The sequence below is a fragment of the Solea solea genome, chromosome 1, assembly GCF_958295425.1.
Source record: "Solea solea chromosome 1, fSolSol10.1, whole genome shotgun sequence".
NCBI lineage: Eukaryota > Metazoa > Chordata > Actinopteri > Pleuronectiformes > Soleidae > Solea > Solea solea.
In genome coordinates this window covers 21955333-21982350 of record NC_081134.1, presented here as the reverse complement: position 1 = coordinate 21982350, position 27018 = coordinate 21955333, and the positions used below count along the sequence as shown (strand labels likewise).

The following is a 27018-nucleotide window of genomic DNA, read 5'->3' as shown; positions in this document are numbered from 1 at the left end:
TTTATTGCACTGCAGATTATTTCAGACGTATTTCGAATAAACAATTTCTTATGTGAACATTAGAAAACATTTTCAGGAACATTAGGGTCTGAAAGTGGCTGCAGATTTATAACATACTTACGTGTGTCTGATTTAAAGCAGGAGAACAAATACAAATGATTAATGCCCAAAAAAGCGTTGAATAAAAGATGGACGTATTATTATATACGTATAAAAATAAGTTTTTTGATTGAATGGATACTGAACTAATGTTCAAAATGAAATTTGATTTTTTACGTCTCAAAAACACAAGACAATTTTAACGAAAAATGGAGTAAATGTGTCGTAAAAACAACAACAGTGCCTAAATCTTTATTTTTCAGTAAGCTACATTTCTTTTATTCTCTCCAAATTAGACAAGTTTTACATCATCATAACACAGTAACTTAAATTATCGTAAGATGACGACGACGTGAACGTTTGATTCCAGTCTCCATGGAAGAAAAAAATCCCGCTCAAACAAAAACAAACAAACGTCCACTCCTCGTCTGTTAAAGGTGTCGTTAGCGAAAAACAAACAAAAAACAACGTTTGTGTCCAAACTCCGACGATTGTCCGCAGCCATTAGCGTAGCACGTGTTAATGAGCTGAACCACAGTGAGTTGATTAAAAAGTTCCAGTCAGTTGGTGAACATGCCACCAGGGGGCGCACTTTTTCAAGTCGCCACCCTTGAGGAAACAAAACAAACAAGAACAATGATGGCACTGTCGAGACGAGCGGACAGGAAGGAGGCGGAGCTGAAGCAGGAAGTGTGACGCTCCGCGAACAAGTCCGTGAAAACGCTCGCAGCTCAGCGTTCTTTTCTGCAAACGCCAGACCCTGCGACAAAAATCCCTTTAGAAAGTTGGTACCGTCCAAATCTGAGGTTCCGTCATCAGGATTTGTCGGCAGTACTTTTTTTTTTTATTCCACACATGCACACATTCACAGTTCGGGGGGGGGGGGGGTTGGGAGTTCGCAAAATCAACGTCCATGTTATTTTTTTAAGGTCCCAAAAAGTTGGCAGGTCAGCATATCGACCTCAAGAGTTTTCATCGTACACAAAAAAAACATCATAGTTTTCCTCCAAAAAAAGAAAGTCTTTGATGGAGTTTGAGAAAAATCGCAAAAACATGAACAAACAAAAACAAGTCGTACGATCACACACTTCCTGTTTTTTCTCTTTCATCAAAACGTCCACACGTGATCAAAATGGTTTGAACAAACATTTTCAACGACTGCGAACAAAAACAAACAAAATAAAAAACAGCTGTGATTCCAGTCAAACGTTGGCTTCTCAAAAAACAACATAAATAAAAAACTATGTGAATTATTTGTACATTTATTTCTCAGGAGAACAAAAACCTGACATAAAAAACAGGTGAACAAAAACGAAAAAAGAAAGGAAACGACAAATACCAAGCACATTTTTATTATTTTTTCCGATGTTTCTGGAGCTAGCCTCAAAACTCGGGTGTGTAAAACTTTTTAAGCAACGATTCAGTCATTTTTTTTAATTTTACAAATAAACAAAACAAACAAAAAATAAATGTTATTTTGTCGTTGAGTGTCGTGGCTGCCAGTGCAGAAATTAGAAATCCAATTTTTTTTTATGTTGCTTTTCTGTCTTTACACGATCCTAAAAAATTAAATATCGTCTCAATGTTTTATAACGTATAGACACAAATCAGTTATCGGACAATACTCGAGGATGCAATATCGGCTTTGATTGCGAAAAAGCGGTAGGTAGCCATCGGTGTTTGCAATCACACTAACAAAAAACAATGAACTGCTGCTAAATATTGCAAACAATTTGCATCGAGTTGAGTTAGTGAGACAAGGCGAGCGATTACAGTAAAGTCTGTTTGTTTGACAAACAGAGCCGAGGTTAGCTTAGCTTAGCATTGAAAACAGTTAGCCGACCATCGTCGCTAAGGGTCATTCTACGTTTTTGTTTGAGTCACTGTAAAGAAACGTGAAAATGCGATGAACAAGTGAAAAGACGGTAAATCTTGCGTCTGCTGTTCAACGGAAAAAATCTCACATGATTTTACGTTTATTTTTTATGACATATCAGTCAAAACAACGCGTGGATCGACAAGCTTCAGGCTAACTCTTTTTACCATGTGCTTCTATAGTGGTGATGCTAAGCTACGCTAAAGATCCTTAAATATGGACAGAAAAACTGCTGAAATAACGGAAACGCTGCTGCTTCAGGTCAACAAACTTTCTTCAACATGACAAGTTTTAGTGTTGTGGTTTAAGGTGAAGCAACTTTTCTTGTAGAATTATTACAAATATCCTAAGCATAAGACTCGCGCAATAAATTTTACATCAGTTTAAGTGTTTACGTTTTCATCGTCACTGTTAGACAGACTTTTCCAACAGGAAACTTAAGTTTGTAAACCACTCACTCTCCCACACCAAAATCCATAGAGAAAATCAGTGATTTTAGCTGGCGGCAACAGGAGCTGCTGGTCCTCTGCTGTCTTGTGTGGTAACTTTGCGTCACTGAAGTAACTCTGAACAAAGGATTTTACAAAATAAGACATTATAACTTAGTGATGGAGGGAGCAGTGGATCAAAAACTCCTGTGTGTGATGTTAAAATCACTGATTTTCTCTATGGATTTTGGTGTGGGAGAGTGAGTGGTTTACAAACTTCAGTTTCCTGTTGGAAAAGTCTGTCTAACAGTGACGATAAAGCAACAACCGTATTAAAATAACAGACTTAAAGTTATGTAGGTTTTATTAGGTGTGCAAATGGCAGCAGAGGGCACTATAAGCTATTAGCTATCATTACTCATGTGTCAGTACCTCATACAAAAACACTTATTTAATGTGTGTTGTATCAGTAGAAGAGGTGTAGTGCTTTTAAATAATGACGTAACCTAAAAAAAATAATTACCATTGATGGACATGCAAGGTTTTGTCGTCTCTTTCTTTAGTGCACAGTGGAGGGGGAGGGGCTTGAGGAACACAGGAAAAAATGTGAGAAAACAAAATTTAAAAAATTAAGTACAATCAGAAAACGTGAAAATAAAAGTAAAATAAAGAAAAAGATTTTGAAAAGCACAACATTAAGGTGTTTTTTTTAGCTCGACAGCGACAGTAATAAGTTTGACAAGATCAATATAGTTTTTATAATCAGTTTAAGGTACCTCTTATATTTTTCTGAGTATTTACAAGTGTACAAGCAAAGCGCACAGATATTCAAAGTGCACATCTTTAATACAGTATTGACTAGTTTTGCATTTACAAGGTTTATCCCCCCCCAAAAAAAAACATTTAACAAGAAAAACAAAAAAAACGCTTTGTTTTTGTACATTTCACACAAAAAAAAGGAAAAAAATGTTACAATTTATTCTCTTTGTTACGTAAGACTTGTGAAAACGCAACTAAATTATTTTACACGCCGCCGCGCTTCAGTTAAACATTAAGGGGATTTTTTTTTTCTCCTCAAACAAACTTATTTTTTTTCAGTGAAAAGAAAGAAACTTTTTTTTTTCTTAAATCGTATAAAAGTTAAGGCAAAGTCGTAATTTTTCAAGTTTAAATAAAATTCAAGTTTCTCAAAAAACTGGATCTCTTTCTCTCGTGTGTGTCAGTATGTGTGTGTGTGTGTGTGTGTGGGGGTGAGACTTTGATTTTGTCTCTAAATTTTTTCTTTTATTCTCCCTAAAACAGAAAAAAAAACAAAAAAGCATAACGATATTTTCCTCATGGAATGAACAGCACTGTGTTATAAATACGTGGATATGGTGATTTAATGGTTTATTTCTATATGAAACCATTGTTGACAATGAGAAGAAAACAAAAAAAATTAACAAATAAATCCATCCAAGTGCATCTCAGATCTTAAAAAAACAAACAAACAAAACTTTAGCGTGGAAATGTAGAGTAGCTAGCTGCGGGCGGGAGTTCAGGTTTTTTTTCCCCCGTCCTCCTCACTAGCTCCTGTTTTTGACTTAGTGGGTTTTTTTCCCCGTTGCAGGAAGACGTGTGCGAAACGTTCGAGGTCCGACGTCGCGCGGGTAGATTTGTGATACTGGGTTTACGTACAGTTTATTATTATTATTATTATAAGCATCATTTCTTATTTCGTTTTTAGGCTTTTGCATCCGAAATACGAACCCGAACGCACGAAACTCGCAAAGTCAGTTACGATAATTTTTTTTTTTTGCAGTAGAACATCAAAGATCGGGTTGGTTATGTTGCCGGAGAAGCGGCTGCTACAGTGAAACAGAAGCGACGACTTCCCAACTCCTAAAATATTTGCGATTTTTTTAAAGCTTCCCCCCACAAAAAAGGAAAAGAAAATGTAAATATAAAAGGAATGTGCTTGAAATTCACCTGCTCTCAGTTTAACAGTGCGTTCCGAAGTCTGGGAAACTTGGATTGACAGAGTCCGACAAAAACATATCTCGGGCTAGTGACCACTAGTGATATGGTATTTTGGGTAGACAAACTGTGTTGTGACATGTCTACGGATAAACATTAAACAGAGTAAGTGGCAGCCATCTTGGAATCACTTGCGAAATTGAAAGCGCCATTAGCGACGCTCCTCTGGTATTTTGCGTAGACCAACATCGTAGCAACACGTCTAAGGAAAAAATGTAAACAGCGCAAGTGGCAGCCATCTTGGAATTGTCTTGCCAAATTGAGAATGCATAAATTTCGAGTTGACAAATCTGACAAATATCAGGCTAGGGGCGTTCTATATAATATGTTTTGGGCTGAAAAACATCGTAGCAACACGTCTGCGCGTGAAAGTGAAACCACACGGCAGCCATCTTGGAATCGTCTTGTCAAATTGAGAATGCATACATTTCGAGTTGAGAAGTCTGACAAAAACATATGTCGGGCTAGCCACCGTTAGCGGTATCGGTCGTCGACAAAGTTCTACGCGGTATTTCGCACACACAAAAAGCGGCGCAACGCATCTATGAATAAAATTTTAACGTACAATTACGTAACGAGTTACCAAATTGGAAATTTGTACATTTCCGACTATGACTGGACCATACCATAATTCCAGTTTTTGGAAATCGCTTTCTCGCCAAAAATATATTTTTCACACAGAGAAAAAAAAATCGTAACCCACGGCGACAGGTGCTTTAAATTTAAATCCTTATCGTGAGTAAGATAAGTGAGAAAGGACATGTGCTTTGGTCAATCTTGAAGAAAACAACGAGAGAACGCCAAGGTGGAAAACAAACAAACAAAGAGGGAGGAGCTAAACATCTTCAACACCAAGGACGGACTTTGCACGGTTTCTGCGACTTAAAGGGAAAAGTTCAGTTCGTCTGAGCTCACATGAGCCTGAACTCAAATCTTTCACGAAAAGAAATAATAAAATAAAAAACTAAAACTTTCAGTTAAAGTTTTGTACACATTATTAACGTAAATTGATCTTAACTAAACTGTGGCTGACGTCCGTCTGCGTCCACAAAAATCAACCGACGGAGACAACGCAGCATGAATCTGCTCATGGAAAAACTCCACTTGCATCTCGATTTTATCCCTTTAAAAGGATTTATTTCCCTTTTTTTTTTCTAAACCGTCTAGTGGAGGTAAACAGCAGATAAATAAATCAAATCAAAAAGTTATTTCTACGTTTTTCAGTATGAGATTAGCTGCAGTCACAGAAACGCGGGATCGGGTGTCTTTAGCACCATGAGTTTGCAGAGAGAACATGAAACCTCACCTCCCTGTCGCAGAAAACTGTACCAAAACAAAAAAAAAAAAAAAAAAACACGCTAGTGGTCATGTCATTTCCTCCTTGCCCTTCAGATGGACCCAAATCATCCTCAAACCATCTGGTCTTACACCAGTCTCCGCATGCCTGCTAACGGCGGAAGTCGGAAATGATAGAGTCGAGGAAGTCGCGATATCAGTCGTTGGCAATTTTCTACGCGGTACTTTGCACACGCAAACCTGCACCGCGACACGTCTACGAATTTAACGTGTACGTCAGTGTTTTTACTGTGGAAGCGAGGAAATGCCTAAATTCCGACTTGCAACAACAACTGGAACGCGCCACAATTTCTGAAAAAGTTGGTTGGTTGCATATGGATGCGAGTTAAGTGTTTAAAACAAACATAGCCTGCTTATTTTGACCCATAATTCTCATCATCATCAAACCTTTAGAGCCAGACACGTTTGTTTATACAGGCTCTTTCCCATCATCCTCTAGGGGGCGTTGGGTTGGGGGAGAGGGGTTTCTTCCGACAACGATCCTGACTTTCGTCTGACGCAAAAAAAGGAGGAAAAAAAGGAAAATAAAAAAAAAGGAAAAAGCAAATAAATAAGAGTAAAAAGAAAGAATGGTGCTCTACATGCACAGTAAAGTGCTTTTTGTTTGCAAGCCCTGATCGAGAAAAAGAAAGTGTCCTCTAAGCTTGTTTGTGTCTGCTGATTCTGGGATACAAGTATTAATAGCCCTGACTTGGATTTCCTTTTTTAAACGCATCTGTGGAGCATAGTGAAGGGGGAGGGAGTCTCCTTACTGCGGAGACTTTGGCGGGCTGTGGTGGGAATCTTTGCTCGAGGTTTTCCCCGGGTGAGAGTGAGAGTGAGGGGGCGGGGACACCCAGCGCCCGCCCGGCCTCCGGATCTCCCGCTGGGCTCTGTTGCCTGGGGCGACAGCCACTGAGCCGGGTTTGGAGGAGAGGGGGTGTGTCTCTCTGGCCTTGACGTCTCCCGAGGTGGTGTCGTGGCACTTCCTCTCCTCGCCCGTGGCTGGCTTGGCTTCCTTAGTCAGGGTCGGCAGAGGCTGCTGCTGCAAAGTCGGGGCGTCCTTCACTCGCTGGCAGATCTCGGCGTACGACGGCTTCCTCAGCTCCTGACGAAGAAAGGAGTATTTTGAGTAGACAAACATCGCAGTGACATGTCTGTGTATAATTAAAATGACAAAGTGTAAGTGGCAGCTATCTGGGAGTAGTCTTGCCAAATTGAGAACGTGTAAATTCCGAGTCAAAACCAAAACATATCCCAGGCTAGCCACTGTTCGCCACGTATTTTGTGTAGACAAACATCATGGTGACATGTCTGCGGGTTAAAAGAAAAATCCAACAGCGTAAGTGGCAGCCGTCTTGGAATCACTTGTGAAATTGAAAATCTGTAAACTCCGAGTTAAGATTTCCAACAAAACATATCTCGGGCTAGCCACCATTCGTGACACTCTACGTGGTATTTTTGCGTCAACAAACAAACACTGTCGCGACACGTCTACGAATAAAATTTTAACCACGTAAGGGGCAGCCATCTTGGAGAACATATCTCATCCTTCAAACCTCACTTCACTTCACTTTTCCTTGAATCCTTGTCTTCTTGTTGTTTTCTCTTCTGGCCAAAAAAACGTCGACTTCCAGAATTTGCTGGTGTTCTGTCGCAGAGACGTGGACCGACGGGTGAGACTGCGCTCAATTCGTTCACAGATACAAACTTTCCTCTCTGTGTCAGTGTCACACTGATACGTGTGTGTGCGTGTTTTTCAGAAAGCAAACTTTTTTCCCTCCCTCAGGAGGTGAAGAAAATCGACTGGTCTGTAATTGAGATCGATGCGAGACCAGTGGAATTAAGAGACCCGATTAATCCCCGCCCCCTTTTATTCACACTGACATCGACCTGGTCAGTGACTGAGACGTCGAGTGTGAGCAGGAGGAAGAGGAGGAGTAGGAGGAGGAAAATAAAAAGAGAAATCAATACTGACTGTGGCAGCGCCATTGACTTGCACTGATTTGCTTGCGGTGGACAAGGTTCCGGAAACTCGCTCCACAAACGACTGCGCCTCCTTCGGCTTCACCTCCATCACCTTCACCTCCCTGAAACACAAAGAGGAGGAGGTTTCGTGTGAGTCAGAGACAGGTTTGAGTTTTAATATCAGTCATCTATGAGACACAAACCTAGCCATTTAATATAGAGCCACAAGAGGGAGCCAGTGCCTAATGACTGAGGTCAAATTACTTATTTTATAACTTTACAGATCTTTAAACAACATTGTTCATCACAACAAGTTCATGTTGTGCCAAAAATAAGTAAAACTAAAGTAGAAATGTGTGAATGCGTCACTGAAGGTAAACATATGACACAGTCTGTAAACACAACAATAACTGGCACACCAAACAGTTAAAAACAACACAAAACACATTAAATTTACTTCACACTTTAAGAGAAACTGTTGTTACAGATAACACTCTCTGTTTCAACCCGATTTCAGTCTGTTTAGGTTTAATTCTTTAAACATGGTTGTGTGACTACAAACAGCAGAAAAGCCCTGATTCAGTGACTCAGTGGGTACTTACGCTGCTGGGAGGGAGGCAGCAGGACTGTGCGGGGGGCCGGCGGCTATGGTCAGTGCCGGGGTGGGGGTCGGGGTCACGGTCACAGTCAGGGCAGTCGGTGAGGGCTGGAAGCTCGCCGTCATCGGGGAGGCGGGAGATCGTAGTGCCTCTTTGGGGCCGACTGGAGAGAGTCCAGTACTGCTGGACTCCACGCTTACGATCTGCAACGACAACAAACAACGCTCAGGAACACACTGAAGGGTTGAAATCAAATTCAAGGACTTTCCAGGACCAATTCCCTCAAATTCAAGGACAGAATGAAAGACAACTTGTGATCATCCTTGGGATCTTGGTGAAAGTCAGTCTTTTGTCTTTGGTGAGAAAGAGATGTTGGAATTTTCATTTTCCAGAGATCACGTCGTCAATTTCTCTCTCTCTTGTTTTAACTTTACTCACTCATTGTTTTACAGAGAATCTCAGAGAGAGAGACAGTGGACAGTGTCCTCAACAGTGCTAGCGATGATGTCTCCATGTTTGTCCTGCGTCGGCCTCGTCTACATACATTAAGCAGCACAGGGCATGAAACAGTAGGTGTCGTCGTAACAAACAAGGAGGAGACAGTAACCTAAATATCAACTGAACTTCTGTCTTGCACAAAATTCAAGCACTTTCTAAGACTATGTCTATTTAGGGAAATTTTCAAAAACTTTCAAGGTCCTTGAATGTTTTTTTTAAGGACCTGTGGGAACCCTGATTCATTTCAACATCTGCTCGAGAGCTGCTCAAAAAATCATCAGCTGGCCTCGAGTAGCAACAGTAGAAAAAACAACTCTAGAGGGTGCCCCTCACCTCAACAATCCTGATAAAGGTTTGGATAATTCTCTTGCTGGTGTGAAAGTGTCTGACACAGATACTTCCTCATATTTCAACATCAAGTGAATTCAGTGAACTGAATTTTCGGCGCGTGATCTCCATGTATTTTCTCTTACCCGTTCCTTTAAAGTCCCGACGACGACACTGCTGGCCAGCCTGCTGTCGGACACGTCGTCAGACTTCAGTTGTCCAGCGGCTCCGGGCAGAGGAGGGAAGCTGGACAGTCCCAGCTCAAAGCTTGGAGACGGAGGTTTGGGCGGAGGAGGCGGTGGCGACTGCGGCGTCACTCTCTGCACACAACAGTGAAGGAGGAGCTTTAATAAGCTGCACTCAATCATAAATAATGAATGCAGTACAGTGACCCGGATTTTTACTGTGTCTCTATGTTAGAAGAACGAGGAAAATACTCACTGTAAACTTTTCATCCCTCTTTTTCCTAGAAGTAGAAACATTTTTCCTTTAAGAAAGAGAACATCTTCGTTTACAAACATCCACTCAAACAACCACGCAACTTCACACAGGTGTATACAGAGTCCGGTGCGCCGCATCCTACTGCAACTATTGCTTTTTTATTTACAGATGGTGTTTTCCTGCGTCCACATGAGATGTGCATCTGAAGTCATCTACGTCACCAACCACGCAAAGTCAGATGACATTCTGGAGTTCGTTTTTTGGAGTGGTTTCAGAAAAGTACAAGAAACAACAATGAAGTGAAACAGCTGCTCGTTGAGATGGGGCTCAATGAAACCAACCAGGAAGCAAAAGAGCATCATTTCTGTAGTTTTAAACTCATTTAGGGCTGAAACAATTACTCGATTAATTGATTACTATCTTTGCAATCAATTAATTGTTTTTAAGGAATTAAAACAAGTTTTCTGATTTTTCAGCTTCTTAAATGTGAATATTTTCTGGTTTCTTTGCTCCATAAAACAAAGAAATCATTCAAACTGAAGACATTTGAGAAACACCATCCTTTCTAGGTTTGACAATCCCTAATGTCTGAGCTTCTACAGACATTATGTTTATGGTGCTTTTCATCATGGAGTCCTGGCCCAACTCTACTCTACTCAGTTTGGTATCTGTCACGTTGTTTTCCATGACTTCATAGTACCTCCTCACATGGGCGTCATAGCAACGGCTGAGTGAAATTGCTGTGACATGGTTTTATACGCAAACTACATCCATACAAGCAAAATTTTTACGGTTCCTTGTTCACTTGGCCGTTTTTAAATTCTAAAAAATATCTACGGCCATATCCTGATCCAACGATTATGTCCTAAAAACCCTGAGAATAACTGATAAGTCCAGCCCATAATAGACACACGACAGCAGTAGAGTTGTGTCGTACCTTCCTCGGCCCAGTGAATAGTCCGCGGTCGTGGGCTCAGTGACTCGGCCCGTGCCGATGGTGTCCCGGCGGGGGAAAGCCGCGGTGGAGGGTAACCTCGTCCTGGACTGGCTGGAGGGGAGGCGCGTTGGCGGGCTGCTGCGAACACCGTTCAGTCTCTCACTGGGGAAACTGGGGAAGAGGCTGGGGCTGTCCAGGAGCCCTGTGCTGCGGTCTGCTGTGGGGATAGTCGGCCTCAAGTGAGGTTTACTGTGATTCCTGCTGAGACACGGAAAACACTTTGAGTCACGATGTGTGATTTAAAGCCAAACTCTGTGTGGGAGCACACAGTGACTCATTTACAGCCACCTAGCTTCATTATGAAGTGGTATTTTGATTAAAATAATTTTCAAAATTAATTTTATACATGATATTTAAAATATACACTCAGTGAAAAAAAAAGCTAGAAATTTGTTTGGGACCCAAATAAATCTCCTGTGACCCATGTGTGGGTCCCGACTGAGACTTTGGGAACCACTGATTTAAAGCATTGATCAAGGGACAGTTCAGTTTAAAAAAAACATTAATAAATATCTTACTTGTTTGCCACTTTATTTTGCTGTTAGCCATTGTCTCACTCTCCCCAAACCTCATAGAGAAAATCCCTGATTTTAACATCACACACAGGAGTTGTTGATCCACTGCTGCCTCCATCACCAAGTTCAAACGTCTTATTTTGTCACTTCAGTGTTTGAAATCCTTTGTTCAGATTGACCTCAGTGACACAAAGTGACCACACGAGGCAGCAGAGGACCAGCAGCTCCTGTATCTGTGAGCTAAAATCACTGATTTTCTCTATGAGATTTGGTGTGGGAGAGTGAGTGGTTTACAAACTTCAGTTTCCTGTTGGAAAAGTCTGTCTCACAGTGAGATAAAGAAATGAACATGTTCACCCATGAAACAGTTAAATTTAACCATATTTGAGGTTTTGAGTTCATACTTTTCAACAGATGTGAATCGGTGCATGTTCTTAAATAGAGGATTAAAAGTAAAAGAGTGAGAGATGTGCACCTGTTCCTGAGTGAGTAGTGTCTGACAGTGAGAGGAGACGTCGCTGGTTTGAAACTGTGTGATGTTGTAAATCCGTTCATGAACTGGCTGTTGTGAAATGGGGCCACCTGGAAAATTAGAGGAAGAAGAGTTGGTATTATGGTCTGTATTTATATAGAGCTTTTCTAGTCTTGATGAGCTGCTTTACACGACAGTTTTCACACTGCAACACGGGTTAAGTGTCTTCGCTCACGGACACATGCAGATGAGCAGAGCCAGGAATTGAACCCACAACCTTCCAGTTGAAAGACAGCTGACCCTTGGCTCACTCCTAACTCCTCACTTTATTAATACTTTTTACTTTTACATAACTTAAACTTAAGTAGACTGTATATCAGATTCTTAAGTACAGTAAATGTCATAAACTTTAGTTAAATGATAAAAAAAAGTGACATGTTGTGCTCACATACTCGAGTATCTAATGTAAAGTAACAGTAAGTGTAAACCCTGTCTCACCAGTGTGGGGTCGATGAAACTGTGTGTGGCCGACCAGGCCTGTGGTGTGATGAGGCTGTATAAAGGGAACTGCTGCTGCGGGCTGTAAACTGATGGGATATAGTAGGACGACGTGTAGCGCTGCTGCTGCTGCTGCTGCTGTTGTTGCTGTTGCTGCTGCTGCTGCTGCTGCTGCTGCTGGGCGTACGGGTTCACCTCCACCGGCCGGTAACCGTTCTTTGGCATGAAAGTGTTGATAGCGATTGCCTTGGCCTTTATTCTCGCCTGGTGCACAGCACAACACGAGACATAGAAGGCTTGACTCAGAACAATTATCTGAATAAATCATCAGAAATATGTGGAGGTCATTGTGCCATGTTTGCAACTCACCTTAATAGGCTTTCCTTGGAAGGTCTTCACCTCCTCGCGCAGATATTGATATGCCTTTATCGACGGGGAGAAGAAGAGAGGGATGACGTGAGGCAATGACCGTTTAAATCCCTGCAGGGCAGCGGATTCACCACTGATCCACCACCAAACACATTCATGGTGTGTAGAGCTCCAGTAGCTGTCGTCACACTATTCCTAACCATTTTATCAATATCATATCTATATATCGTCATCTGTGATGACTTTTCCTGCTTTTAAAAGGCGGAAACATTGATAATCATACTTATAATATTACATACATTGGTGGAATACACTAAATATTATATATATATATATATATATATATATATATATATATATATATATATATATATATATATATATATATATATATTGATGAAAGAATAAAAAATATTTTAATGTGGCCATAGTTATAGTCCTTGTACACTCGTAAACAATCCTTCATTTAGAGAAATAAAGGCAGGTATTAGCTGCATACAGTAAAACAGTAAATATTATATTTAAGAGTGTATTTACAGTGTATTGTCTTTCTTTGAGAAGTACAAACTGACACTTTATATCCACATATGTCTCCTATATCAGGATATAGACTCAAAATAAACACATATTTAGAAAGCCGTATTTTTACGTGTTTTTATTTCTATGGGTAAGTATTCTCTGTAGTAGAATACTCATGAAAAGCATCAGGGGGCAGTATATAAAGGTTCAATTTATTATTTTTGTTTAGAAGCTTTTCCTGCCGACATGGTGGTGTAAACAAACCGAGTCACGTGACTTCTGGAGCTCTACTGGTGGGATACAGCAATTATACATTACAAAAATACATTCAAAACAAATAAGGAGTTAAAAAGAAGAATAAACACCAGATCTTGAATGCTGGTCATTACCTGCTGTGCGTCTGCTTCTGATTCAAATGTGATGAACCAGTTGTCGTTGTAGGCAAATTCACAGTTGATGAACTTGGGTAAGTGTTCCCCTTTAAAAAGAGCCTCGACCTCCTGCAGGACACACATGCGCACACATGCTTTTAGCCTTCAGTGTATCTGTGACTTTATAAGCATACATAATATAATAGTAGATAATAGTAAATCTACTTGTCTTTAAAGCACACTGACCTCTATGGGCGTGCTCTCTGGGACTTCTCTGAGGATCACGATGCAACGGTTCTGATTGGGTCGCACCTTCTCCCCTTTCTCGTCCACCTGGACCAATGGCAGAGCTGCAAGGAAAAATTTGCATCTTTATTGTGTTTTTTCATCATAATCATCAAGACCAATTTCTGACGTATGAAAATTGAGAAAAACAGATTTTTTTCACTTAACAAAAGTCAGTTTAAGTCTACGATATCTTTATGTCCACGTCTTTATCTCATTGTGAGACAGACTTTTCCAACAGGAAACTGAAGTTTGCAAACCACTCACTCTCCCACACCTAACCCCATAGAGAAAATCCGAGATTTTAGCTCACAGGGACACTGGAGCTGCTGGTCTACTGCTGCCTTGTGTGGTCACTTTTGAAAGCTGAAGTGACAAAATAAGACACTTGAACTCACTGATGAGGACAGATCCACTCAAAAACCCCAGTGTGCTGTGAAGTTAGAATCACTCATTTTCTCTATGGGATTTGGTGTGGGAGAGTGAGCGGTTTACAATGCAATAAAACTTCAGTTCCCAGTCAGAAACGTCAACATAACGACTAAATAAAAAGGTAAACATATTCTTCAGTTTGTGTAGTTTTTGTTTAAATGGCTAAAATTTGATTTTCTTAAGAGTCTGCGTGTCAAACTTGTTCTAATCATATCACAATTAAATATCGCTTTAAAACAGCACAAGTAAACTTTAAAAGTGCAGCTCAGAGACAGACTGCTTTAATTTAATGAAGTATAAATCGTTGACGAGCAGATGAGACTCTGCTGAATGCACTTCGACAAACTCTCCAGGGAAATCAATCCAGGGGTGTGTTGTCTCGCCCTGCAGCGTCTTTAGCAGGTGAGCATACGCCATTAAAGCCATTAAAAGTGGTTAAGCCTTTTACTATAGTATACTATATAGTATGTATACTATACAGTATAATGAAATTGTTGTGGTTGGTGATCTTAACTTGGATTGGTTGACGCCTGTGTCTGATGCATTTAAAGCACAGTGTGATTCTTTAAATCTGACACAAATAATTACCTCCTCCACCAGACCAAACCTAAAACGTCCTGAGAAGTCATACCTTATTGATCTAAATTTGACTAATGTCCCTTTTAAATATTCTGCTACAGGTGTTTTCCCTAATGATGTAAGTGATCACTGTGTGATAGCAGCAATAAGAGACACCAAGATTGCTAAATGCAAACCTCGTTTTGTTTTTGAAGATGTTTGTTGAGCAGGGTTTTCTATATGACCTATATCTATTTGACTGGAGCAGAATAGCCCTTATTGACGATGTTGAAATGGCTTGGTCATTTCTTCATGATACTTTCATGAAATTCTAAACAAACATGATCCTATGCGGAAGTTTAGAATTAAGGGTCGGGATAACCCCTGGTTCACAGCTAAGCTTTCTGTCCTGCTTCATGAACATAATGCGGCTTGGGCAAAGGCAAGGAAGTCAGGCACTGAGGCTGACAGGCTTGTCTTTCGGCAGCTGAGAAAAAATGTACTTCTCTATTCAGGAAAGCCAAATCTGAGTATTATCTAACTATCCCAAAAGAAAATTTGAATGATCCGACAAAATTCCGGAAAGCAATTAAATCACTATCTGCTTCTAAAAACTCATATGGATTACCCTCTTGTATAGTCAAAGACTCTATTACTGTTCATGATAAGGTTGAAATGTTAAACCGTTTTAATGAGCATTTTATTTCTTCTGGGTTCTTGTTCAATTCTGCCACACATTCTGCAGTGAAATCTGTAAATTTGGGTAACAATGCTAGCGATCTATACCACACTTTTAATCTTACCCCTTTTACTGTTGCTGAGGTTCACAAAGCCTTAAAGCATTTGAACCCTAGAAAACCGTCTGGTCCAGATCACTTGGAACCAAGGTTTTTAAAATTAGCAGCAGACTTAATAGCCGAACCATTAACACATCTTTCTAATCTCTCACTGGCTTCAAACAAAATCCCTAAGAGCTGGAAGGCTGCTTATGTTCTACCCCTACTTAAAGGAGGGGATCCAAAATTTTTAAATAATTACAGACCACTCTCAAACTGGTTAGTGAGCAGGTTAAAGATTATGTCCATTCTCATCAAATATTATCTGTATATCAATCAGGGTTCCGAAAAAATCATAGTACCACTACTGCTGCCATGAAAGTTTGAAATGACATCATAGAAGCTCTAGATAAAAATCAACATTGTGTATCGCTTTTTATTGATCTATCTAAAGCGTTTGATACTGTGGACCATCACATTCTGATACAGCAACTTATTAATATTGGTTTTTCTGATCATACCGTGGGATGATTTGTAAACTACCTCACTGACAGAACTCAGGCTACTCAGTTTGATTGATTTACTTCTGGGATGCTTACAGTGCGTAAGGGAGTTCCCCAGGGTTCAGTTCTGGAACCGCTTTTATTTACTTTGTATATTAATAGCCTTGGACAAAATGTCCCAAATGCAGCTTTCCATTTCTATGCGGATGATAGTGTTATTTAAGGCTTTTGCGTACATGCAAAGTGCTTTTGATCAAGTGCAGGCTCAGCTTTGTCAACTGAAGCTTGTTCTCAATGCTGATAAAACCAAACTTATGGTATTCTCAAACTCTAAAAAGATTGTGTTAAATCAGAATATTTTAACTACTAAAAAAAACTGAAACTAAAGTTAGGTTTTTATTTTAGGAATAAATCATGTTTTTCTCTTGAGGCTAGACAACGACTAGTCGAAGCTACCTTTTTACATTAATGCATTAGCTCACTGTCTACATATGTTGGACACTGTATATCATGGAGCCTTGAGGTTCATTACAAACAGCAGAGCCTTAACTCATCACTGTACGCTGTACTCAAGAGTAAACTGGCCTTCTCTTTTTATGCGACGACTTAGTCATTGGTATGTTTTTATTTATAAGGCGATTTTAGGTAAACTCCCTTGTTATTTGTCATTGTATATGTCCCGAAGATGTGTTCTCCATGCAGTAAGGTCTCAGGACATGGTGCTTATGACTGTTCCTCAAGCTCGTACAGAGCTGGGTAAAACAGCTTTTAAGTTTTTTGCGCCGTCTTCATGGAATAAGCTGCAGAAGCAGCAAAAGCTTCAGGATCTAGTAACTCTTAACGAATTTAAGGCTGTTGTCATGAGTTTGAAGTCGGACTCCATCGGAAATTGTGAATGTTTTTAGTCAATAATCTTATTTTTTATTTTATTTTTATGTTTTTCTACTGCACTTAATATTGAACTTGTATTTGTATTGTGTTTTATGTGTTCTGCTGTCCATCTTGGCCAGGTCACTCTTGTAAAAGAGATTTTAATCTCAATGTGTGTGTGTAACCTGGATAAATAAAAAAACTAAATAACTACCACGGGGATCACCGGTGACACCGCAGCACATGTGTATTTCAAAGGGCATTTTTTTGACACAATTATTGACAAAAATAGACAAAAAAGACCAGGCGTTTTAATAAATATATTATTATGGTGCTAAAAGGGTTAATAAACGTCGACAGCGAACAAACACCCAAACACGTCACCGAGTCGGAGGTTCACTCACATCGTAAAATGTCTACGATCAGCTCCACGTCTGTGCTGAGCTTCTTGACGTGGTCCAGGTTGGCCACCGTCACAATTGGCACATACTGGTCACTGTCCATCTGGGAGATGAGGTACATGTCACTGGCCAAATTCTCCCTGAGAGACAAAGACACAGAGCACAGGGGCTGGTGGTTATGCATGTTTCACTGATTCTTAATCATTTGCATCTGAGCATAGCATCCGAGATGAAATTGGTCAAAATAGTAGTAGTTTCTCATATAATGCAAAATAAAAGGCTAAAATCCTGTCCTGAGCAAAATATACCAATAAATCTCATAGCGATAGTCTCACGTGACCACAAACTGGTCTATTTGTACTGAAAGTAAACAAACACTGCCCTCACAACACTGACATTTAAACATTTTAGGTCACATTGAATCAGTCAGGACTAACTATTAAAACAACTACAAACAGAAAAGGAAAAAGTTTTCGATCAATATCAGAAGTTTTAATCGCTAACGTCAACTTAAAAGTCCAAGTTAGAGTAGAAATAAGAAAGTATACCATCTTTTATTATTTACATTAAATGTGGAATAAAAAAGAGCCATATGACTGAGGATAAGTCACCTGGAAAGACAGAATTCCAGCGTCTTCTTCAGGAGTTCCCTCAAACCTTCCTGTGGATTCTCAGCCTGGGCTTCACTAACTGTTCACGTACACACACACACACACACACACCATTAACACTACACTCCGAGCAAGGCAGTAAAAACATGACAATGTGGAAATGTGACGACAATGGAACTAAAGAAACTCAAAAAAAAAACAGCAGAATAGTTCATTTATCACCTTCATAAAACCGAATCAACAGTGAAATGTGAAATGTGAGAATCTTGTAGGATTTGCTCTAATTTGACTGAAATTCCCTGGGACCAGCCCAGTTTTCGCCACACCTGACCTCATCTGATCTCCTGACTCACCAAGAGTTTTTCTCTTACCAGGAGGCGTTTCAGCCGCTAGCAGTCAGGAAACAGATCATATACAAGGACAAGAAAGACAAATGTGCACCGTCTCAAAGTCAGGTCCTGACAGAGACTTGTTGTTAACCCTGTGACCAGTTCACAGCCTGCACCAAACAAATAACCGGTCACTAACCAGCCCACCTGTGTGTCCGGCTTTGTCCGGGGAGTCAGTAAAGGCCGGCTCGGTGCAGTCCGGGGTGACGGAGGCCACGGGTGCCGGCTCAGCCAGCATCACTGCCACTGGTGGAGGCTCATCAGGGTCAGTCAGCAGAGGCTCTTTGTACGCTTCGTCTTCACTGGCGTCATAGCCTGTGTGTGACAACCAACAAAAGAAGGTTGTTTTAATTAATCATCATCATCATCATTATTTAAATATTTGAGCTTTGGATCCACAGGTCAGTGGAAAATTTATCAAGACATGTTATTTAAAACATATGCACAAAAATCTGAACTAAACTGTTAGGGAAAGTTTGCTGAGGGACCCAAAAACAAATCTTCCATGGCCCATCTGTGGGTCCCAAGCCAGAGTTTGGTGAACAGATACTGTAACATCTGTTTGGAGGCAGAAGTTGCATACTGGAGCTTTAAATTGAATTAAGGTTTTAAACTAAACTGAACAAAAATTTAATCAAAAGTTGAATCATTCTTGTTGGGCAGCATTAATGTAATTAACATTCAGAACAATAAATGATCCAAAGCCTTCAAACTGAGTAATCTGACGATTCTTTTTTTTCCCATCTAGTGGTTCAGAAAACGTCAGAAAACGTTGATCAAACCTGGAAACAATGTCTTGTTTTTGTCTACAAACCAAAATTATTACATTTTAATGATTTCTTTGTTATATGGAGCAAAGAAACCAGAAAATATTCACATTTAAGAGGCTAAAACACCACAGAACCCTGATTTGATTATTAAAAATAAGATTCAAACCAATTAATTTCGTATCAATTTAATTGAGTAATAGATTACTTGAAGAATCATTGCAGCCCTCATTACACAGACAAATTAAACTTGTTGAGATGTGTAAAGTGTCTCTGTGTGAATGATGACTCTATCACCAGTGTTCACAGACAGACATCGTACGAACGTCAAACAGAGTCAAGTCCAGACTAATCAATCACTTCTGATTTGTCCCCACATCCTTGTCGCCGCCGTCTGTCAGCAACACTGAGCTGGACACATTACAGTGAGTGATTATGCTCCTTAGTTTGGAGGGAACAGTGAGTGTGGCTGGAATATTCATACGTCAATATATAACCCAGAGAGTGAATGAATAAAGGGGTGACAAGAACAGAGGCAAGAATAGACAAAAGGGAAACTAAAAATATGAGTCTGTGAGTAACAGTTTTATATTTTATACTTAATTTTAGTGAATTGAATTCACGTATTCTCATGAAAACATGGAGAAAAATGAATTAAGCCACTAAAAAAAAAACCTGATAAGATATGCACCTGCTGAAGTCTAAGATATCTCAATATGTGAACTACATTCTCTGTCACAGAACTTCTCTGACTGTAAACTGGTGTGAGAGAGTGAGTGGTTTACAAACTTCAAAGTCCATAGAGAAAATCAGTGATATTAACATCACACACACAGAGGAGTTGTTGATCCACTGCTGCCTCCATCACTAAGTTCTAATGTCTTATTTTGTACAATTGGCATTTAAAAATCTTCTTTCAGATTGACCTCAGTGACACAAAGTGACCACACGGGGCAGCAGAGGACCAGCAGCTCCTGTGTATCCGTGAGATTTTCTCTACGGACTTTGGTGTGGGAGAGTGAGTGTTTTACAAAAAGGAAAAGTCTGTCTAACAGTGAGATAAAGAAATGAACATGCAGTGACTTAAACAGACGCAGATTTTACTCTGCAAGCCTTTTGTTTAGAGACTAAAATAACATTTGTGTTACTGGTCACATAACTAATTTTACTCGTTTATATAAATACTTTTACTCAACTTTATACAAGACTGACATTAGATTCCTTTTCTCAAATGACTCCTTACAAAACAACTAATTTTGTGTTGTTTGGATGAGGATATAAGAGTTAATGCTTGTTCCTCTACATGGACAAACACCAGGTACCAGACTGACCTTCAGGGCCGGGGTCGGCAGAACTATCGCAGCCTTCCTTCCATGGCTGCAGGGCAGCAGTTGTGATGTCAGCACTCCCGCTGGGGTCCAGGCTAAACATGTGGTTGGCCCATGCTTTTGCATTGGGGTTAAGGTCCGAAACCTTGACGGATTCCTAAGGACAGAGAACAAGAGAGTTTGGACTTTAACGCAGGGAGAATAACCATGTGAAAAAGTACCATTCCCTCTGAGATCGCAACCAAGTTATTTATTCAAAAAGGGTTAAGCCCGAGTCCAGACCTCATCTGTCTGTCTTCTAAAATTAACTAGTGCTGGATTATCAATAACAACAGAAAGCCTTTAACATTCACTCGTCAATCCCCCACACACAGACTCAGAGTCTAACAGGGACCAGGTGTGTCCAGCCCCCGCTGTCGGACATACTCACAAAAGGCTCAAAGCAGCAGTTAAGCAAACACGTCTCACAGGCAAACAGGCTGTAATCCAGCTCTGTGGTCAGAGCCAGCGTTTCACTGAGGTCCTGAGACACCGGGCCGGGCCAGGAGCTTCCTGCCGGAGCCGGAATCAGGCTCCACTGCATCCAATCCATGATTTACACACATCCAACTGAGTCTAAAGTGTCATCACTTGCAGACACGGAGGGAGAACGCGGACCGGGAGTCATGTCTCAGTCCGAGCTGCTGTGTTGACAGTGCCGAGGCTCTGCGAACCGGTGCTGACGTTGCAGACGCTGACAGGCTATTCATTCTCCCGTGTAACGTCTGTCCGTCTGGGCTTTTGCTTTGTCGCCACTGCACTGAGTCATTCTCCGGACGAGTGCTGAGTCGCGCACACCTGAGCTCAAACACCACCCACCACCGCCACCGCCGCCACCTGCCGAGGCGTCGCTCCAAATTAAATCAGCCTCCGTTTGAGATGGATTAAACTCAAGACACAAACACAAAAGTTGAAGAGCGAGGACAGAGAGGGATGATACAAGATTACCAGCAGACAACAGTGTTCCTGGCTCGTATTTCACAAACCAGACACACAAACGCCACTGCCTATGCTTCTAATCCAGCCTGGTACTGAAGTATATCTCCCTCTGCCTGACTGGCTGCCATAGAAAGTGCTGCTGACATCACCACATGTGTACAGAGAGGGCACTGCTTGACCTTTCAAAATAAATAAATAAACATATGTATAAATACAGGGAGGGAGATGGTTAGCTGCCATGTGATTCTTCACGGAGCGCGGACAGAGGACGGTGGCGCACGGCTGTAGTGCTGGGATTTATCGTCTCTGCGTCTCAGTGATGGGAGACAGGATGATAGAGTCAGCAGCACGCACACACAGACACACTTCCATCATGAGCATCTTTCACTCCACATTAAGACGAGGGGGGGGGGGCATATTCCTGGTAAAATTGACAAAGTTAGTCATAAGCAGACAAAAAAACAAGAGGGATTAATTTGTGAATAGACAACAAATGGAAAGAAAATGAAAGAAAGCGAAAAAGAAAAGAAAAACAAGTCTTTTTACGCAATTTGTGGTCCATCTATTACCACAAGGTGGCAGCAGCAGTGATAGAAATTACAAGGTTTTGAATGCACTTTGGAGGCTGCTCCTCTAAACTTGGCATGCTGTCGATTCTGCAGAAGTGATGAAATTGACCAGGGTCTTTGAATGCATCTCGTTAGCTGCTCTCGTTAACTCAACACACAGTTAAGACTGCATTGATTTCACAACTTTCAGGTGCTAGAAATTATATTAAAACTATATTTAAATAGCATTTTTGCAAGAAATGCCCATCCCTACACATCACTAAGGAAAGATAAGGATGGGATCTTTAATCGCTCGTGACGTCTTTTTCTTTTCTTTGCCGTATCTCAGTCCACACGGAACCCCCTGAAACAACTCGAAACCCTGTAGTACATATGACAGGACTGTAAAGTGGTGCTGTAATGTTACACCGAAAAACAGAGAAGTAGACGTTGTAAACATTAGATATAATAACAGAAACAGAGGCAGAATGAACCGAGCCAAAGGAAAGAGAGGGAAATAATGTTTGTTTACGCTTTGTGTTGTTTCCGTGTGAATATTTAGCAAATTTACACACCCCCAGCCAATCTTTTTACAAATCTACCGACTTTCTATTTTCTCCTCTCTGACTGACTTTAGTTACTTTTCACTGACAGTCGTTGGTAAAACTGTCAAATCACATCATCACATCCCATCACAATAATTACCGTTCCAGGTCCAAAAACGCCACCTACGTGTGGACAGTTCCTTAATCTCAGCAGAAATCCTCCTTTCTTTCTCTCTTTATCTATAAGTGATTGGAGTTCTCACACACACACACACAGGGATATAAATAGGTCATGTTTAATTGCTGGTCTGTTTCTGACACATATGTGTGAGGCATATGGTTCATCACTCTGTCTCTGTGTGAACGTGTATGAATAAGTTATGAGGTGGAAAACTTAAGGGTTTGCCGTCACCAAATGTCTTTTTTGTTACTGTGGCACCAGAGTGATTTGGGTCTAAAGGAGAACTTTCAAATGTGTCAAAAAATCCTGTATTAAAAAAATGAAAACATGTATATTTAAGTTTCAAACTGTTAGAAAATATTTACAATCTGAACATACGGTTACGTGATGTGAATAAATGAGCAGAATTTCTCTCCACAAACATAGGTTTGAATGTGTTTTTGTACATTTTCAGTGATTCTACTTTTCTCAGGAACCTTGACATCCTTCAGTTTCAAACCCTCAAGGCTGAGACATTGGATTCCAGGACACTTTTCCCACCACTAATCCCAGCTACAGCCTGAGGCTTTAACCCACTGGAGCCCATCACAAACAATGGTTTCCTTTTTTATCTTCTTTCCAATCTCAATCATGTGTAAATGAGGGCGGACAGAAAAATAACGGGCTCTTTCCATCCCTCTAACTTTTTCTTCGCCTGAAGGCCATGCACTCACTTCGTACCCATTTCCTTAGTTCCACATTCTTTACTATTTAAAGACATTTGATTGAAACCCAGCATGACGACACATCCCTGACATTACACAATGACACTGAAGCAGCTTATTAGCTTCACCACACGAAAACAGAACTTTCCCCTTTAACTTTCGGGTTGAAATTGTTCAAATTTTGTGAAAACTCACACCGACACAACCACGACGTGATGGTCAATCAACACTGAGATTCTCCGAATGACTGCATACTATGGTCGCGATAGACAGACATGATGGATGTGATAGATATCTTTGCTTCATAAAACAAAGAAATCACTTACACTTAGAGTTGTTCTGATTCCGATACCAGTATCGGAAATGCCTCCGATACTGCCGAAAATGTGGGTATCGGTATCGGCGAGTGCTGGAGTCCATGCACCGATCCGATACCACGTTATTTAATAGAGCTCCATTAGCTCTGACGCGGTTCTTCTTCGCCGCTCTTGAAACAGTTGCGCTGTGCCGTTTTAGAGGTTAGCTCCGTTAGCGTTGTTAGCTGCGCAAGCTCCGTTAGCTCCGTTAGCGCGTCTAGAGTCAAACTAGAGTCAAACTAAAAGAGCAGCGATACAGCTAACCAGCGTACCTGTGTCCTGCGTATGTATGCCTCTGTTTTTAAAGTTTAGCGTTACTTCAGAGACTCATTTTAACAATCTGGAGTCAAGTAATAATGATGTTACGCACGTCCTTTCCCGGTCAGTCGTCATGGAAACATGAAGCTCTGCCAGTGCCGCTGTGTTTGGACCAGAGTGAAAACAAACGTACAAGCTGAAAAACGAAATAACATATCACTGGTAAAAATAAATGATGTCCATTTGCTGTATTCGTTCATGTTTTACAGAGGGTTTAACCTGAGCCAAACCTTACCACCAATGATTTTTTTATATATATATATATATATATATATATAAATATAAATATATATATATAAATATATATATATATGTTTATTTCGGTCATGTCAGTTAGATTACTCATCATCACACATCATCTTAGTGTAGTTTACACAATACACATAACCAAAAGGGAAAGCCGGAGAAGCAAAAGCTTATCTAGTCTCGTCCCCATTACCCACAGAAAACAGATTTTCATCATACAATACATCATTTTTCTTTTTCTTATGACATTTTGACAAAAACATGTTTCAGCATCAGGTAGCACTCAGAGATGCAGTCTAGCTCTAGACAGTCAATCAGACTCCATGTATGTCAGCTGTTGTTTGGTTACATTTGCTTCCACTGCCGTATCCACACGGTGTCTACAGATTTCTGTCTCTGACCTTTGTCATACTTTCCTCCTGGGTCATTCTGTATCGATTAATGGTCATCTCTACATACTTCTTTTTAAATACACTCCGTTTTGATGATTTTTTCATCTCCTCATCCAGATTATTCCACTGTCTGACACCCGTGACTGATACGGTAAAGGATTTGGTGATGATAATCATATCACAGTCATGCAGGCGTAGTATGATATATATTTTTTTATAACACACTGGTATCGGTACTCGGTATCGGCCGATACCCACAGCACGAGTATCGGAATCGGTATCGGGAGGGAAAAAATGGTATAGGAACATCTCTACTTACACTGAATCACTTTGATTTGTGAACAAAACATGAAATTTGAGAACACCATCATTTCCAGGTTTGAGAAACACTGATCAACATTTTAAAGGACCAAACGATGACTCGAGAAATTAATTGACAGGTTAATCAATTATGAAAGTAATGGTTAGTTAGCAGTTCTAGCATAAATCGCGTTGGGTGTGAACACAGCATTAGACCGTTAATCGTGCCCACCTATAGAAGAAAAGTGTTGAGAAACAGCTTTGTCATCTATGCATCTATGGATCAATTACAGCCAAATACTGTATGTCTCTTTTTTTTTTTATTCACCGACTGATTCTCAATCCAAATGAAAAAGCGTGTGATGCTCTGACCAAGAAAACCAGATGCACCCAGACATGACACCAGAGCAGAGGAGGAGCAGCGAGACACAACCGGGGGAGGATGAGGAAACTCGTTTTTTTTCTTTCGCTTTTGACAGCGACAACAACTCACCGCCGCCCCCTTAACTGTATTTTCATCTACACGATGACAGTCAAAGCCAGAGTTGACCAGCATGTGGCTGCAGCTCGGTGTAAAATCCCACCCCGGTGACCACATTCAGTCCCGACATTCTCTGCGAGTGTGTCGCATGTGTGAGTGTCAATCAAACCTGCAGGACTGGACGAACACCCTGTCGACGAGGATAGTCACTGCAACCCACAATTATTTTCATACTCCATTAATCTGTCATGAATCGATTTGTAGTTTCCTTTAAACCTTAAAATGATGTTTTAAAATGTTAATAAACCAAAATGATTTTTTATTTGAATGTTTTTCTTCGTTATGCAGAGCAAATAAACTACAAAATATTCACATTTAAGAAGAGGTTTAATTATTAACAAAACATGAAATATGAAACAGGTTATCAAAAAAGTATAAATCTTTACTGTTTCCAAGTGCTTTTCTATACACGGGCACTTAAACCAGAGCTGTTTTGATTAAAAATATTCTATTTTATTTGTTTGAAAATACACTTTTTGGTTGCAATGATGGGAATTTTGTTTGCTCTGACTCTTTTGCGTTTGCATTCACTTGTTCATGCGCTGTGGTTTTTGTTTGTGATTCTGCCCATGGGCGGAGCTTAGGAAGCTGCCTGCTGATTGGCTACAGAGTTCTGGAGCGACTGCTCAATGGACCAGAAGTAGTCAGAGGCTTGGAGTCGCTGTCCGTCTGGAGGTCGCTCCCCAAGTTTGTCAGATTATAAACGTTAGATACGAAGTTTTGTCGGAACGAGTTCTAGGCGGACAGTGACTCCAAGCCCGTGAATACTTCTGTCCCATTGAGCGGTCGCTCCAAAACACCCTGACTCAGTGTTTGGGAACCACTAGTCTATACCATAACTCATCAGAAGTCAATCATGTTTCATTCATAGCTCTGATTCTAATCACCACTTCACAGTGTACTTAAAATCAAATTAAAAACTAAAACAAATACAAAAAACAAATCAGGTTAAAGGAGGCAGTGACACTGAAGCTGCAAAGGGAGTCAGAGTCAGACACTTCCTCCACATTTCAACTCATTTCCCATGACAACATGCTCGCGTTGACCCACTTAGAGCCACTTCAGCCCCGAGGTCAAGGTACAGCGATGACTAAGACACGGTTTGGTCTGCTTTGACGGATGCCGCAGCTCAGAGGGAAATGTGGCTCTCTGAGTTACAGCTTTCCTCTGCGCTGATGAAAACTATCGACTGAGGGCAGATTTTCTGATTAACACCCGCGGTGACCTTTCATGGGTCCAGACACACCAATCACAAACAAAGAGCATGGATTTATGCTCAATAATCTAACGTTCAATCTAAAAAGGGTCCTGATGACCTGAGCAGTGAAGTGACACAGCCGTGTTTCCATCATGGTTCGGTTTGGAATGGTTAAGTCCTGGTTCAGGTTTCCGTTTTAACTGAGGACAGTACCTTTACTTGGGTTTGTCTTGACAAGACATCAAGATTTGTAAGAGAATAGTTGTATGTTGTCCCAAGGGAAGGGTGCCAAAGAATGGAACAGTTGGAGGTGGTGATTTTGGTACCGTCCGTAATGGAACATAGTGTTCCACTGGGTGGAAACACTGCTATCGTGATGGTTAAATGTCTTGTTGCGAGGGGGGGATTGGGGGCTGTCTCCACTGCCCCTCCACTGTTAACGGAACACAGATTGTAGAACGTC

General features: G+C 40.7%; 1 protein-coding gene across 6 annotated transcripts in view; it reads right to left on the bottom strand.

The window, feature by feature from the left end:
* Nucleotides 1–335: 335 nt before the first annotated feature.
* Nucleotides 336–27018, bottom strand: part of LOC131470059 (la-related protein 4B-like) — a 37479-nt gene continuing 10796 nt past the window's right edge. For 2 of the 6 annotated variants that reach the window (XM_058645574.1, XM_058645564.1), the window contains 15 exons: nucleotides 20252–20405; nucleotides 18301–18468; nucleotides 17765–17843; nucleotides 17157–17293; nucleotides 13575–13678; nucleotides 13347–13457; nucleotides 12439–12492; nucleotides 12070–12333; nucleotides 11575–11681; nucleotides 10525–10785; nucleotides 9588–9633; nucleotides 9293–9466; nucleotides 8325–8524; nucleotides 7733–7844; nucleotides 336–6862 (listed from right to left, as the gene is read on the bottom strand). In XM_058645574.1, the coding sequence (XP_058501557.1) occupies nucleotides 6524–6862; nucleotides 7733–7844; nucleotides 8325–8524; nucleotides 9293–9466; nucleotides 9588–9633; nucleotides 10525–10785; nucleotides 11575–11681; nucleotides 12070–12333; nucleotides 12439–12492; nucleotides 13347–13457; nucleotides 13575–13678; nucleotides 17157–17293; nucleotides 17765–17843; nucleotides 18301–18468; nucleotides 20252–20405 (2310 nt within the window). In that variant the 3' untranslated portion in view covers nucleotides 336–6523. Of the gene's footprint in view, nucleotides 7845–8324; nucleotides 8525–9292; nucleotides 9467–9587; nucleotides 9634–10524; nucleotides 10786–11574; nucleotides 11682–12069; nucleotides 12334–12438; nucleotides 12493–13346; nucleotides 13458–13574; nucleotides 13679–17156; nucleotides 17294–17764; nucleotides 17844–18300; nucleotides 18469–20251; nucleotides 20406–27018 lie in introns of all 6 variants that reach the window. The other 4 variants (XM_058645593.1, XM_058645583.1, XM_058645601.1 and 1 more) reach the window with 4 other exon arrangements.